This window comes from Anthonomus grandis, chromosome 1, assembly GCF_022605725.1.
Source record: "Anthonomus grandis grandis chromosome 1, icAntGran1.3, whole genome shotgun sequence".
Classification (NCBI taxonomy): Eukaryota; Metazoa; Arthropoda; class Insecta; order Coleoptera; family Curculionidae; genus Anthonomus; species Anthonomus grandis.
In genome coordinates, this window is record NC_065546.1 from 13,733,567 (window position 1) to 13,748,248 (window position 14,682).

General features: G+C 31.1%; 1 protein-coding gene across 2 annotated transcripts in view; it reads right to left on the minus strand.

Moving 5' to 3' along the window:
* Window positions 1-12,117: 12,117 nt before the first annotated feature.
* The window catches only part of LOC126737691 (protein Shroom), a 267,451-nt gene continuing 264,886 nt past the window's right edge, over window positions 12,118-14,682 (minus strand). For both annotated transcript variants that reach the window (XM_050442804.1, XM_050442724.1), the window contains 3 exons: window positions 14,473-14,632; window positions 14,149-14,415; window positions 12,118-13,974 (listed from right to left, as the gene is read on the minus strand). In XM_050442804.1, coding sequence (XP_050298761.1) covers window positions 13,714-13,974; window positions 14,149-14,415; window positions 14,473-14,632 — 688 coding nt within the window. In that variant the 3' untranslated portion in view covers window positions 12,118-13,713. The remainder of the gene's footprint in view (window positions 13,975-14,148; window positions 14,416-14,472; window positions 14,633-14,682) is intronic.

Sequence of the window (14,682 nt, forward strand, 5' to 3'; positions counted from 1 at the left end):
TATTAGCAGTAGTAATAGGGAATTAAAATTCCTAAAAGGCACTCACAAAATTATTATAAATGTCAAAGTACAAAAAAGAAAAAGGAAAATCTTTGAAACTGGAACTAAGAGGTTAATAAAAAGTAATATGGGTATAAAAAGGGTCATATTTTCGAATTTCGAAGAAAATATGTTCCAAAACGTTATAAAAAAAATCATAGGGCTTGATTTGCCCCATGATTACATTTACCCCACTTCACCCAATAGTCAAATTTTGTTCTCTATAAGATTGTAAGATGACTATTACGAGCTGAAAATATTCTTTGGGATATAAAAATTACAAAGCTCAGTATGTAATCGTAATAAACGAGACTTCACTATCAGTAAATATAATCTTACACCTAATTATAATTCTTATATCTAAGAAGAGAAATTATGCTAATTGATGACAAAAATAGAAATCTACACCGGTAAAAATCTCAACAATTATAAACATCTTAGAAATCTAACAGTTTTATAACTAGTCAAGATAATAATAATTAAATTTTATTACTTTTCAATTTACTTCCACTATTTTATTAAAAATTTGATTCCAATTTTTTATTATTCCGGTGCGTCATCGAAGACAAAAAAATGAAATATCTTAGCGGTTCTAACAAGAGTAGCTTTTATACAGAATTTCAAAATTACGAACCTCCACGAATAATTAGCAAATATTATCTACTAATAAAAATCGGCTAAATTTAAAGCTAATTTATAGCTTGAATTTATTTTAAATCTTTGTTATATTACTAAGCCAAAATTTGCATGTAACAAAATTATGGCTTATGCTGATAACACTTAACTGTATATCTCTTTTAATCCTAATTTACTTGCTGAAGCCATTTACAATTTGAATAACGAGCTTAAACTAATATGCGACTTATCTCATAACCATAGCTGAGTAATGCGGTGCAATATTACGATCTGCTACACTTTGACCTATTAAATTGCATTTAAATAGTTTTGTATTTTAAAATAAAGCCAATAAATAATGAATTTAAATTTAGAAAAAATCTAATTTAAATGTCTTTGAAAAGAAAAATGGTGTTAAAACCAAACCCTACATACACAACTCTAAGCTCTAAATTCAATTTGTCTATCTCGCTCGCAATCTTGGTATTTGTGTTAATTCTTTTTACAAAAAGACACACACATTATTTTAATTTTTACTACTAGCTCTGCGTAGATATGGTTCATAAAAATATGTTGCAGGTGAAAGATGCATGGAAGATAGCATATCATTCAAAAAATTTACTCTTAAATTTTTAGCTAATACTGATTGCAATTTTAATATCCTACGCAACGACTTTAAAGCATATTGCTCGAGACCTAGTGTGAACATTAGATATAGAACAAAGTGTACAATGCTTTGTTTTTGTAGAACATTTTATAGTAGACCTTTATCTTTAAAGCAATATACTTACTCAATTCACTTTTGGATGAGTTTTGACTGAAAAGTTTAAATTCAAATAAAACTTTTTAATATTACTTTTTTATTTCTTTAAAATTGTATCTCTTGTATATTTTATATCATATAAATATCCGATATATCTTATATCATATATGCATTTAATAATTAACAACCAAAATATTTATCTGAATTTAGACAAGCACTTGATATGGTCGGCTAAAATCATGATATTCCAGAATAAGTTTAATCTTATTAAATCGTTTATCGTTAAAAATAAAAACTACAATTCAACGGTATATGTAAAAAATACCAGGCAAAAGTGGAAGCTATTACTAAAACATAAAAATTATTAAATCATTGCTTTATATGATATTGAAACGATATTGGCAAACGACACAGCAAATATATCACCTGTTCTCCATCATTTTGGAATCACCACAGTAACGCAATCCAGCATATTGCACGACATCTCTGGAGACCCGTGAAAGGTTCGCAAATCTTCTGAAACCATGGTCTAGCTGGTCAAGACGGAATATTGGCGCGATTTTTAAATCGACATAAATTTTAGTAAATAAATATAATGTAAGTAAATATTTCCAGTAGTCCTAAGTAAACGTGTTTAGTGTGTAAGAGTAATATAAATCAGTTGACTATGTTTGTGCATCGAGTGTTTTTTAATTCACATCTAATCTACGGGTAAAAACTACAATATTTAAAATTAGCATAGGTATTGTTTTTGTTAACTTTGCTATCTATACACATATATCCATTATGTATTCTAATTTAAATAACCCTAATCCCGATAAAGCTAAAATATTATTAATCGTAATGTTTTCCATGAACATTTTGAACCAGTTTGAAGTAAAAAATCCTCAGTTCGAATAATGTAAAAATATCAAATTCTTTATTTAACTAATTTCATTATTCTCTATATTTAAATATTGTTAACCTACGTTATTTATTTTTTTTTAATATTTATTAATATTATATTTTGTAAATGCTCTCTTTAGTTTAGTGTTTGTGGTTAGTAATATAAAAAATAAATTAAATATAGATATAAAATGCACATTATTTAGAAATAAGATTTTTTCTTTTTTTAAATTTCTATCTACGTTTACTTATACTATTCTCTTCAATAATCAAATATTTCTGGTCAAGCATAACAGATTATTCACAATTCAAAGGAACTTAATATGTATTGCATGAAAATAAACTGAATAGCAAAGTTTTATCGATGTTTTACATACAGCAGTGCAATACCATATATAAAAAAATAAAATTGACTTCGCTATTTGGCAAAGAGGCTTATGTCACCAGTTTTAAAGCTCTATGACCTATCGTAAAGTTTCCACTATTTGTTATAAATCTGTACAAAAGTAGGATTGGTTTTTGTATATGCTACTCGCTCAGCAGCCATAGGGTTATATTTTATTTAAAAAATGTTTTAAGTAATAAGTTAGCTCTGTTAGTTCATATTTCTTTATATCCAGTAATGCAAAAAAATATACCTTTTACTGAAACAGTGGATAAACGGTTATATTTTTATTAAAAAATGTTTATTATATCAATAAGTCAAATTCAATAAAAAAACTAATGAATGAATAAAAATCTAGTAATTGATTTTCTTTGAAGTGTAAGTATCTTATTTGTAGGGCTAAGGAACATGTTACTAAATTTTTCTCATATTTTTATAGATTCTTTTCATTTGAATGCCATCTGGTAGAATATGCAGAAAATATATTTTCATTGATTTAGCAAAAATCAATTATTTTGCTAAATATCTTTTGTTGCAAATTATGTGCAAAATTTTAAAAATAATTAAGTTTTTCAGCAATCTTTACTATGTGTAATTTTTATGATTGAGCAATTTCGGTTACAATTAGAAAATTATGCAACAAATATGAAAATGCTGCTTTAATATTTGAATATTGTATATTTTATGGTTAATGTAATAAAGTGGTTATTCTGTATATTCTTCGGTTAATATATATAACACCAAAGACAGTGGTATTAAAATTGAAAATTATCAATATATATATCTATATCAATATGTATAGATATATATCTATATACAGGGAGTTTCAGAACTATGGCATCAAACTTCTGGGGGTTGTTCAGTGCAACAGAAGAATCCATTTGAGTATAGGAACCAATGTCCTGAAATGCGTCACTACGCCACTACGGCCCTAAAATGCGTTAAAATTTATAAAAAACATTAATTACCTAAATAGGATCTACTGCATTTATTTTTACCTTTTGTATATGATACCATAACAACAAATGTTTAAAATCAACGCTTATGTCATGTTGAAAAATTTTATAGCTTACAATTTTTAAACATTTATTGCTAATGGAAAACTTTACCAATCAAGAATTGGCGGATATGCATTTGGCATACGGAGCAACAAACTGCAATGCACGAGCAGCATCGCGGTTGTATCTTGAACGTTATCCCTAACGACAGCATCCTAGATACAAAAAGTTTATTGCGGTTCATTGGCGGCTCGCTGAGACAGGCATGTTTAAGACCAAGATGCATAATACTGGTGTTGCTCGAACCGTAAGAACGGTCAAATTTGAAGAAGAGGTGCTTCAGCGAGTTGCTGATGAACCATCAAATAGCACACGTGACGTCGCTAAGAATATGAATACGAGTAACACTTCTGTCTGCCGGGTACTACATGAGCAACAACTCTATCCTTACCACTTCCAGAAAGTTCAAGGTATGACTGCAGCCGATTATCATCCTAGAGTTCAATTTTATCGATGGCTTCTGGATCACATCATTGCACAACCAAATTTTTTTACGATATATTTTGTGGACCGATGGAGCCTCTTTCACAAGAGACGGTAGTAAAAATAGCCATGTTTGGGATGAAAAAAATCCTTATGCAATTTTTCCAAGAATACATCAGAATCGTTGGTCTGTCAACGTATGGGCAGGCATTGTTGATGATTATTTAATTGGGCCATACCTTCTACCGGAACGGTTAACTATTTATCTGTGTTTCTTAGACGAACTTCTCCCAGAACTCCGTGAAAATGTTCCACTAAACGTTAGACAGCAAATGTGGTTTCAGCATGATGGAGCGCCGGCTCATTTTACTGTACGAGTACGCGAGTGTTTGGCTCAGTGATTTGGGCACCGTTGGATTGCCAGAGGTGGAGCAGTTTCTTGGCCTCCTAGGTCACCCGATTTAACGTCGCTCGATTTTTTCTTGTAGAAAACTCCAGTAGAATCAGAGCTAGACTTATTTGTTCGAATAACAGCAGCATTTGAAGAAATCATTCAAAACGAGGATCAAATTTTTAGTGTTGTCCGCCGAAATCATGTGCGGCGTTTAAATCGGTGTATTGAGATTGGACGAAGACATTTTGAATAATTGTTGTGATGGTATCATATACGAAAGGTAAAAATAAATGCATCAGATCCTATTAAGTAATTAATAATTTTTCTAAATTTAAACGCGTCTTAGGACCGTAGTGGCGTAGTGACACATTTCCGGACATGGATTCCCATACTCAAATGGAGTCTACTATTGCACTGAACAACCCCTAATTTTGATCCCATACTTCTGATACACCCTGTGTATCTATACATATTTATATACTTACTTGTATGTTACATAGTTACATATATTGGTTGGCAAAACTCGATAAGGGGGACACAACTAAACAAAGGGTAAACAAAACACAATTAAACATAACTAAGCTGATTTAAAATTGCCAGCGGCGTGTGTAATTTAATTTATTCAAAAGATACTATACTAATATTAATAACACAACCTAAAAAACACTAGCCAATGCAATGCCACTTCAAAATGCGAGATCTATATCCGATCACAACTCAAATTTCTCCAGAGTAACCAATTAGGAATTAAACAGTTTTGACCTACTCCTTTTTAATTACATTGCCTGTTTAATTAATGCGAATAGTATCTATGGAAAAATGTTATTTTTAGAGATACCCTTCTTATCTCTTATGAAATTGATATCACAGAGCTCTTGGAAATTTTCAGCCCAAACTCGATAGGCAATATTTAAGGATTAGAATACCATGCGTTTAAACCTTTGATTTGTAGTTATCTTATAAGTTATTACTAATTTTAACATCACCAAACTATCAAGCAATCAATTATTATTATCTCTATTAACTTCTTCTTCCTTCTAATAACAACTACTAAGGTCTCTAGAAAGATTACTATCTGGTCATCTTAAGTGAACTACATGTATTTACACATGTGTTTTAATATATTTTAGGTGTCTCTGTAGACTTTGTTGCTCTTTACATACTATTCAATAACTTTTTTTGAAGAAAGTGGTATCTACTATACAAGAAACTAATATCCAAGCCAGCCAACTATCATGTATCTCAATAAGTTTTGCTTTGAAAGTCAAGTACTATAGTGTGAAACTCGGTAGTAAATTAAATTAGAATTCTTATATTTCAAAGAGAATACAAAAAGGAATGAATCTCATATGAGTAGTGCAGCTGCGTAATTGGTTTCTTAGGGCTTGGAATTCTTATCTATCTGAAAATCTAGATCAGATCATTATTTGTCTAAAAAAATGGCAGGTGCTAGCATAACGAAATATATTACTATGGAAATCACACGGATTATATCGTGTTACTCACAATGATTCGTTTATGTTCTATTGGAACTGATAGTGCAGCAATTCGCCTGTAAAGAGCTTCCTTCTGGAAGAAAGTAAGAGACTTAAGTTCTCTACTAAAGCCTAGAGTGTCTTCTATTTTTATTTATTTATTTTTTTATTTATCTATATAAAATTCTATCCAGACAAAGTGGCTAAGTATTTGACTTCCTTATATATCAAGATTCTATAACCGAATTCCAACTAGAGTTTTTGAAACTAGGCTCAAGTGCTGCGGTTGTTATACATCTAAGTTCAAGAATAGATTTTAAAAATCATGGACTATTCTTTGATAATTATTTCACTAACAATCAATTATTTCTGACTAAGAGGACTAACTCAGAATCAACCGATTTTCTAACCCATTATTATCATCAGATGCTGCAATCAGAAAGGACATTCATTAGCTCATATGGAGTTGTTGTTACTAAATGGTATGACAACAAATCAGTGATTGTCTAATTTTCTTGATGAAGGGCTCTCTGATAAGTGTCGTTGTTGGCATAAATCGGGAAAAAAATATATAGAGGTAGATCGGACATAAAATATATAATATGAATATGAGAGAGGTTGATAAATTAGACTTTCTTTTGAGCTTGTTTCGTTCCCATGTAAGGGTTTAAAAGTTGACCCTATGAATGATGAATATTATGTTCTTGATTTGGCATTAGTGAATTCATGGTTAGAGTATAAAAGCAAACCGAACTTTTCCAAGCACCAAAGAAAAATATATTAGATATTTTAACGTCTCAGCAGAAAGTAGCTGAATATCTAATTTTTCATAAGAACCCGCCCAAACGTGCCATCTTTTTATTGAAAATTCAGTTACTATTCCTGCTCATACTGAAATAAAACCACCGAGTTAACTTAGGTAAGATGGCTATGGCCATTTTCTAGAATTTGACGATAAAAAAGAAGCCGGGCGTTGCAAACTGGAAAAATGTCATAAAAAATGCATGCTTTGTGCATTAAATGTAATGTACATTTATGTTTGGGAAAAGGCAGAAACTGTTTTTTTTGTATTTGATAAAAAAAATAAATTTAATTGTTACTTTAATATTTTTGTTTTAATTTAATTTTCATTATAAATATTTTTTATACCCTAGCGATTTTGTCCATTGCAGTGGACATGTTTTGGTTATTTTGGGAAAAATTTAAAAAATTTTTTTTTTGTTAATGCACTTTTTATTGATTTTAAAAGAGCCTTTGACTCACTTTCACACGACCTTTTGTGGCAGAAACTTTACACGTTTGGGCTGTCAACATCAGTTTTTTCTATTATAAAGTCGCTATGTGATTGTGCCAGTTTTGGGGTAAAAAGTAGCAACGTGCTTACCAGGGAGTTTCCGATGTTGGGAGGAGTTCTACAGGGAGAATCTTAGAGCCCCTTTTTATTTTAACTATTTTTAAGTAACTTTGAACTATTTTTTCGGGGTCGGGGACTCGATGGTATTAATATTGACAGTATTTCTGACATTCTTGCTTTACTGTACTGCGATGATCCAGTTATTCTGTCCTACTCTGAAGTCGATATGAAGCGAAATTGCTGGTTCTTAAAGATTACACACATCAAAACGGACTTTTTGTCAATTTAAATGAAACCAGAATTATGATTTTTGCTAGGGGAGGTGACCGTCGAACTAATCAAGATTTTAAAAATGAGGGCAAAAAAGTGGAGATAACAAAGAAGTATGTTTACCTAGGGGCATCTTTTACCTCTTCATCATTATTTAACGTTATGCCGGAGGACACTGCACTTGAAGGTAAACAAGCTATTGGAGTTGTTCGCGGTATCAATCCAAATCCACTTATACCAGTTGGTCGGCAATGATGACACTCTATACTTCTTCTGAGTGTCTTGCTTAATAATGCTGCAATTTGTAGTTTGCGTTACATTGAGGTTTTGGAACGTGTACAGGTCAGTTTTTTTCAAAAAGTTGTTTTATCTGCCTGCTAATACACCTGACAGCATAGTGTGCCTAGAATTTGGTGTAATATACCTTTCTTTGACTATTTTTAAATTATAGCTATTAATTGGCTAACCAAAGTTTTATCTATGAAACCCTCCAGATACTCACAGATCTGCTTTAAGAGACAGCTAGAACTTGAAAACCCAGACCCTGCTAATAATTGAATTCAGCAAGTAAAGAATTAATTTTTTCCAAATATTGATTTTGGCATGCCATTTATATTAACAAGTACCTACCTAAAGAAGAATAAAGTCTTGTTGTTGGATAAATTTAAAAAGGTTTATGTTCAAAAAGACCTTGAATTTGCTTCTCTCTCAGCATTTCCTCTCTTTTGTAGCTGTTTTTCAAATGTTCAAATGCCAAACAACTATATACAATTTAAGAGAATTTCTTTTAAGTATTTAAAGTTTTTTTGCCAAGTCCGGACACTGCTAATTGCCGTTTTTTAAGGCTACTTTTGATAAATTTTCTTACTCTATAAATCTTGACAATATGTGCACTATATTTAACGCAAATGTAAAGCAGACCTTTAGCACATAGTTTTTGAGTGCGCCCCTCTTCGTCAGGGTTTAATGTCTTTTGATGAGGTTGTATTTAGTGTGCACAACTTTATAAGCTTTTTAAATAACATAAAACCTCAAAAAGTTAAGCCTGTTTTTGATTACTTTTTAAATATTCTCCGACTTAGAAGCTTCATAATTAATGAGTAATTTTGTTCTTTCTTTTTGTATTAGGGACTGATTACTGGGGCTAGTGCGTAAGTTGTAATAATTTTTCTCCTAACAAAAGGTTCTATAATCAATAATTAGTATTTTATTTTTCTTATAACACATATTATATAGTTTTGGTTTACGTAATTATTTATTGTTGTATAATTAGGTTGGTGACTAGTTTATATAGGTTATTACTAAAAGCCAATTTTTTACGTCACTGTTTTTAGTTTTTTATATTAAATAATTTTGCCTCGCTAGCTATTTTTTAAACGTATTTTTTGTAAACGGTGCTTTTCATAAAGAATCATTTCAGCAAATTTCTTTATTTTGTTTTTGTTTACAGAAATTTTTCCTTGTAATGCCTGTACTATATTGCTATAAGTATATATTGTATTACTTTAGAAGCAATAAAATTCTATTGTCTATTCTGTCTTCCTTAGTTACAACGTCCTACAACGAACTACAAAATTCTCTTTTTTTTGCCTTATAACATTTTATTGACCTATCAAATGGTATCTGCCTCCTTGGCTAAATTAGAAAGTCCTAACTACATTTTTTATGCCTTAAATTCACCTAAATATATTGTTCTATGTGCAGAAAAGACGATAATCCCAAATTTAAATGTCCTAAGTAGCTTTCTGTTTGTAGAATATTCATTGATGAGACGAGAGAGACACACCTTGTGCATTCAGAAGTATAATAAAAGGTTTAGCCTGTCAATAGCTACTCTTATCCTAGATTTTTGAATCTTAAGTCTTTTTTTTATATTTAGGGGTTTTAGGCGTCTCTGGAAGACAAGAATCTAAAAGTTGTTCAAAACAGGAGGCATAATGTCAAATTCTTTGGAACGCAATAACTCAATATAAGGAAAATGTAATTTAATTTTTTTTTTAATTTTTTTTATATATAACAGAGACTTATATTACGATCTGGCTTGACGACTGTGCAGCTCAAGACAAAACTTGGGCTTTATTTTTTTTTTGTTTACGTTGTAAACTCTATCGAAACTGAACTGCAGAATTTGGAAATAAAATACTTTTACATCATTTACATACAATCTGGTCACACTTTTATGTCCGCGGACTCGCTCTATTACCAGGTAGAACAATTATTGAAAAGGTACGGTAAGGTATTCAATTTTAATGATTTTAAATCGGCTGTAGAAAAGGCAAACTCATCTAAGGTCCATGTAAAAGAGATGAACATGCAAAACCTTTTTGAATGGAAAGATTGTTCATCCAAGTTTAAGCTTCAAAAAAATGTTCTCAAAACTTACTTGTAGAATATGATACATTTGCACTTTAGAAGGGGATAAAATGTGTTGTACTACAAAAATGCCTTTTCGGAAGAACCAAAACCTTCTTGCCGAACACAATGTCGAAGTGTAAAATTAAAAAGAAAACAAAATTTGATTTCTAAGCTACGTCCTATTATTCCGGCTAACCGAATGATATTCTGGAGGAATTAGCCATTTCCTAAAATAGTGATACTGACAATAAAGAAAATGTAGATTTCCAGTAAAAGTAAAGCACTTTTTGAGTAACTAATTTCCATTCATAATGATTTCATGATTTACCTTTATACTGTTTTTAATGTTCTAATGTTTTATTAGTTAGTAATTTAGTTATAATGTTAATTTGAAATGTAACTCCTGTGTCTTTAATAAAAATTAGTCCAAATATATATATTTTTTTATTATAATTACTCTCCTAAGTTAAAAAGTCCTATCTAACTTTTTTTTCGAAAATTTCACCAAATATTGAATCTAGTCCCTTATTAAACTTCACCCACAAATGTAAAAAGCAAATTTCTAAGCATATAAAAAGAATCAGGGAATTACTTCAAAACATGAGGACTGCATATTAGTTCTCATAAAATCTCAATTTTTTCAGCTTTATCGATTTGCGAGTTAGGATGTTTTAACTAAGGACGGCAGTATTGTCTATAGTCGATTTTTTTTTTCTACAAATGTCATTAAAATTTGGCTCTGAAAAACACTTTTTACATTAAAAAAAAAACTTGAACAGAAACAGACTTATCTATACTTGGGTTTAGGCTCAGGTTTAATTATTTTTCTTGCTTTAAGAATAAAAAAGGCAAATTTTTACAGGAGCTACTAAAAAGCGTACTCACGCGCTCAGCGACATCTATGCTTTTATAAGCATTCAAAATTTAGTGAGCCATGCGAGATATATTAGTATATTTAGATTATTAAATATTTCAATTCATATTATAATTATATATTTTTTTTTATGGTAAACACAAGCATAAGAGTAAAGTCCTATGTCACTCTTGGAGTGGTGCTTGCGCGAAGATATTTGTGGGCATTTATCTTGAATCGATGTAGGTTGTATGCGTCGGGAAATATGTGAGGTGGAAGCCCGTTCCACAAAGAAGATGTTTTTCAGATGAATGAGTCCCGATACAGCGACGTCCTTGGGGTAGGCAGGTGGACTCGATGTAGATGAGCCGCAACTGCTAGACGCGTCCTTCTTGCCGGAACAGCCCTGGGTGGAATCACGCCTGTCAGCTCAAAGGAGCACTTACCGTGATAATAACGGTAGAATAAACAGAGATCAGCCACCTTTCTCCTGTGCTCCAGACTATCCAGACTCCTTGTCAGTTCTGGTTTGTCGATAAGACGAATAGCTCTCTTCTGTATAGAATTCAGCAGGTTTAAACTATGCTTGGGTGCAGAGCTCCAGACATGCGAGCAATACTCGAGGGAAGGGCGTATTTGAGCCTTATAAAGAGTCAGCAGCTGTTCTGGTGTATACAGTTTTTTCATTTTGAAAAGCACTCCGAGTTTTTTGGAAGCCGCCCTGGCGACCTCGGCAACGTGGTCATGCCAGGACACACTGTTGGTGACCTCGACTCCTAGAAGATGTAAAGATGATTTCATTGGCAATGTTTTCCTTGCCATAACCAGCTCCGGGCCACCAAGGTTAGTCTTCATCGTAAATACTGCAGCCTGCGTTTTTTTAGCGTTAAAATTGACCAGATTGTTACCGCCCCACTCCAAGATTGCTCTAATATCGTTGTTGTTTGAAGCTACTTGTTGTTGCCTAAGATTCTAAGAACTTGCGGCTGTCGTTGGTTTGGCGGACTTAAATGTGGAGATAAGTGTATATATTCCTAAAGCCTTATTTTAGGACTGTGTATGTTAAATTAACTTGTGACTTATCATTTATAGCTATTTATTCGTATTGACCAAATTTTGTTTAATTAGTAAAGGTTAATTTTTAATAAAAAAACCATCAAAAAGTATCAACAAACATCAAACAATATCCTTTTTAAAAATTTTGAGACTAGTCACTAATGAACAAAAAGGTAAATGAAAAACTTAATATATTAGAGATATGAAAATTTTTATTGTATATTTGCAAGCACTTCGTAAAGCTGAATAAGAGTCTTTTACACAATGACACAGCTATAACACATAACCTTAATATAAATTAAAAAAAATACGAGAACATAGTTATTATGGTTTTATCATTATACTAAGAAAATCACAATATAACAACTTAAAATAACGCTTTAAATTTTTAGAGCACCATAAAGATCCTATACGTGATAGAAATTATAGCATCTACATATAATATATACAAAGTAGCCCGTTCAGTTTTAGAAAATTATTAATTATTTAACCCCTTAAAGATTGTTCTTCTATATACATTAATAGGTAATAAATACTTGGTAGGAAGATGTTTTTTTGACTGTGGCTCCCAGTCCAATAGAGCAGCTACATTTAATTAAATTTTTGAACCCAAATATTTACACAATAATAAAATTAAAAAATAATAAATGCGTATACATATGTTCGTGCTCCTATTAACGCTGAAGCCATCAGCCTTGCAATTTTCAAGCTAACAAAATAACTAAGTTACAATGCATAAAATATAACAGCCTATTTTGCTTTGGGTGATTTCTTTTAAATAAAAATAAGTCAAGATTGTAAAAAATTCTAAAAAAACAATTGATAAAAATGAAATTAATATTTTCGCAAAAAAAAATCACCACTACATATATGGCTTGTCACCATCTTATCCGTTTTGTTTAAACAGTAAGAGGTATTGCCAAACTCAAATTCAATTTATTTAGAAATTATTTTCTAAAATATTAAAGGATATCGTTGCGAGGTGGACCCTACATAAAATAATTACAATATTACAGGCAGCATAGTTTTTGTGACTTAAGAAAGACGACCTATTTTAATTCGGTAGATTTAGATATTTATTATATGATTGATTGTGTTTAAGGAATGACAAAATAAATTTACTAGCACAGCCATAAAGTCGACAAAAATTCTTGCATTGAATTTAACTAACACGCAGAACGTAGTGGAAAATTTCAGCGGAAAATTACGTATGGTGTGTCATTTTTTTGACAGAAAAAAAAAATTATAGACCTATTTTTATTTATTTTGATTAAAGCATTGATTTAATGGAAATAGTTGCGCGTCTCTGGAAAAACTAGCGAATCAATAAGCCTGTGGTCATCACGAATATATGCCATATAATATCCAAAAACAAGCTACTAATATTCTGACGACAAAATGGCTATACTAGAAATGTTTAAAATACATCTGATCTTTATGAAAATTTCTGCAAATATCATTAGCTTTTAATTAATTTTAGTAACCATCAATAACTATATAAAATAAACTTAAACTTACAAAATCTTTGTAATTAGATATATATCCGTTTTAAAGGTATTGTACTTTCCGTCTAAATAATTATGCAAGCTTGTGAATTATATCAACTAGATCAATCACATTTTAATCCAAATCAAGCCCCTTCACTTTCTAACAAATTAACAATCTCATATTTCATAATTTTCCAAATATCATCTAAATAAAAATAAATTTAAATACTTTAAGTCAGTTAAGTACCACAAAAAACATATACACACACAAAATCTATTTACAACTAAAACTAAACATCGATCAGTCTGTTACTATTAAAGTTTCCTTTAAGGCACCGAGTTGCTCCTCACCAAGCTTAATCTTGTCTCCAATCTCCTTCGAATCCATTATCAGTTTAGCTTTCATGTTGATAAAATGATCGTAATCGGCATATTCTTCGGAGTTAAGGTACTTGTAAAGGATATTTGATACGCTAATGCTACGCTTGTCGATGCATTCTTTTAGTTTCTTAGCCTCCTCAAGCTGTTCTAAGAGTTTGTCTCTTTTAGACTCTAAGATTCTCTAAAATAAGAATAGTCTTAGTAACATCTGATATAAACAAGTATTTCTTAAAGAATATAGTTTAATATAAAAGAAACATCTGAAGAAGTAATTAACTCTTTAAATGTTTCTTTATTTTGATCCCTCCTAACAATTATTGGCTAAACATTTTTGAAGACTTAGAATGTAACTTACCCTATCAGCGTGTTCACCAGGCATATTCATTAAGGCATTTTCAGCTCTTGCAAGCCGACCACTAAGACCTAACAGTAAACTGGTGATTTTTCCAACTTCTTCAACGTGCAATCGGAATTTGGAAACTTCTTGCGGACTCGCCACCCGGTTAATGTAAGTTTCTACGTTGATCCCGAGTTCATCATTGATCTTGCATTCTTCAGAGACGATCAGTGCCTCTCCACGCAGCACTTCTAGTTTTTTATCCAAACGACTAACCAGCTCATCCTAGTTGTAATATATCGTTTTTTTATGAGATTAAAAATACTTTTTTAAAAAATTTACCTTTTTCTGATTTAAATCTTTGGTATCTTTTACCACATGACACTGGTCCATATCCTGACTAAACCTTGTTAAAAATTTTGCCTTGGGTTCTGATGTAGTAAAATAGGTTGAACAACATGATAACGGGCTGGTCGGTTCCGGAGATGCAGATTTTGGTAAGCTAAAACGATCACAGTAAGTAATACAAAATTTACATAATGGTTCAATTTC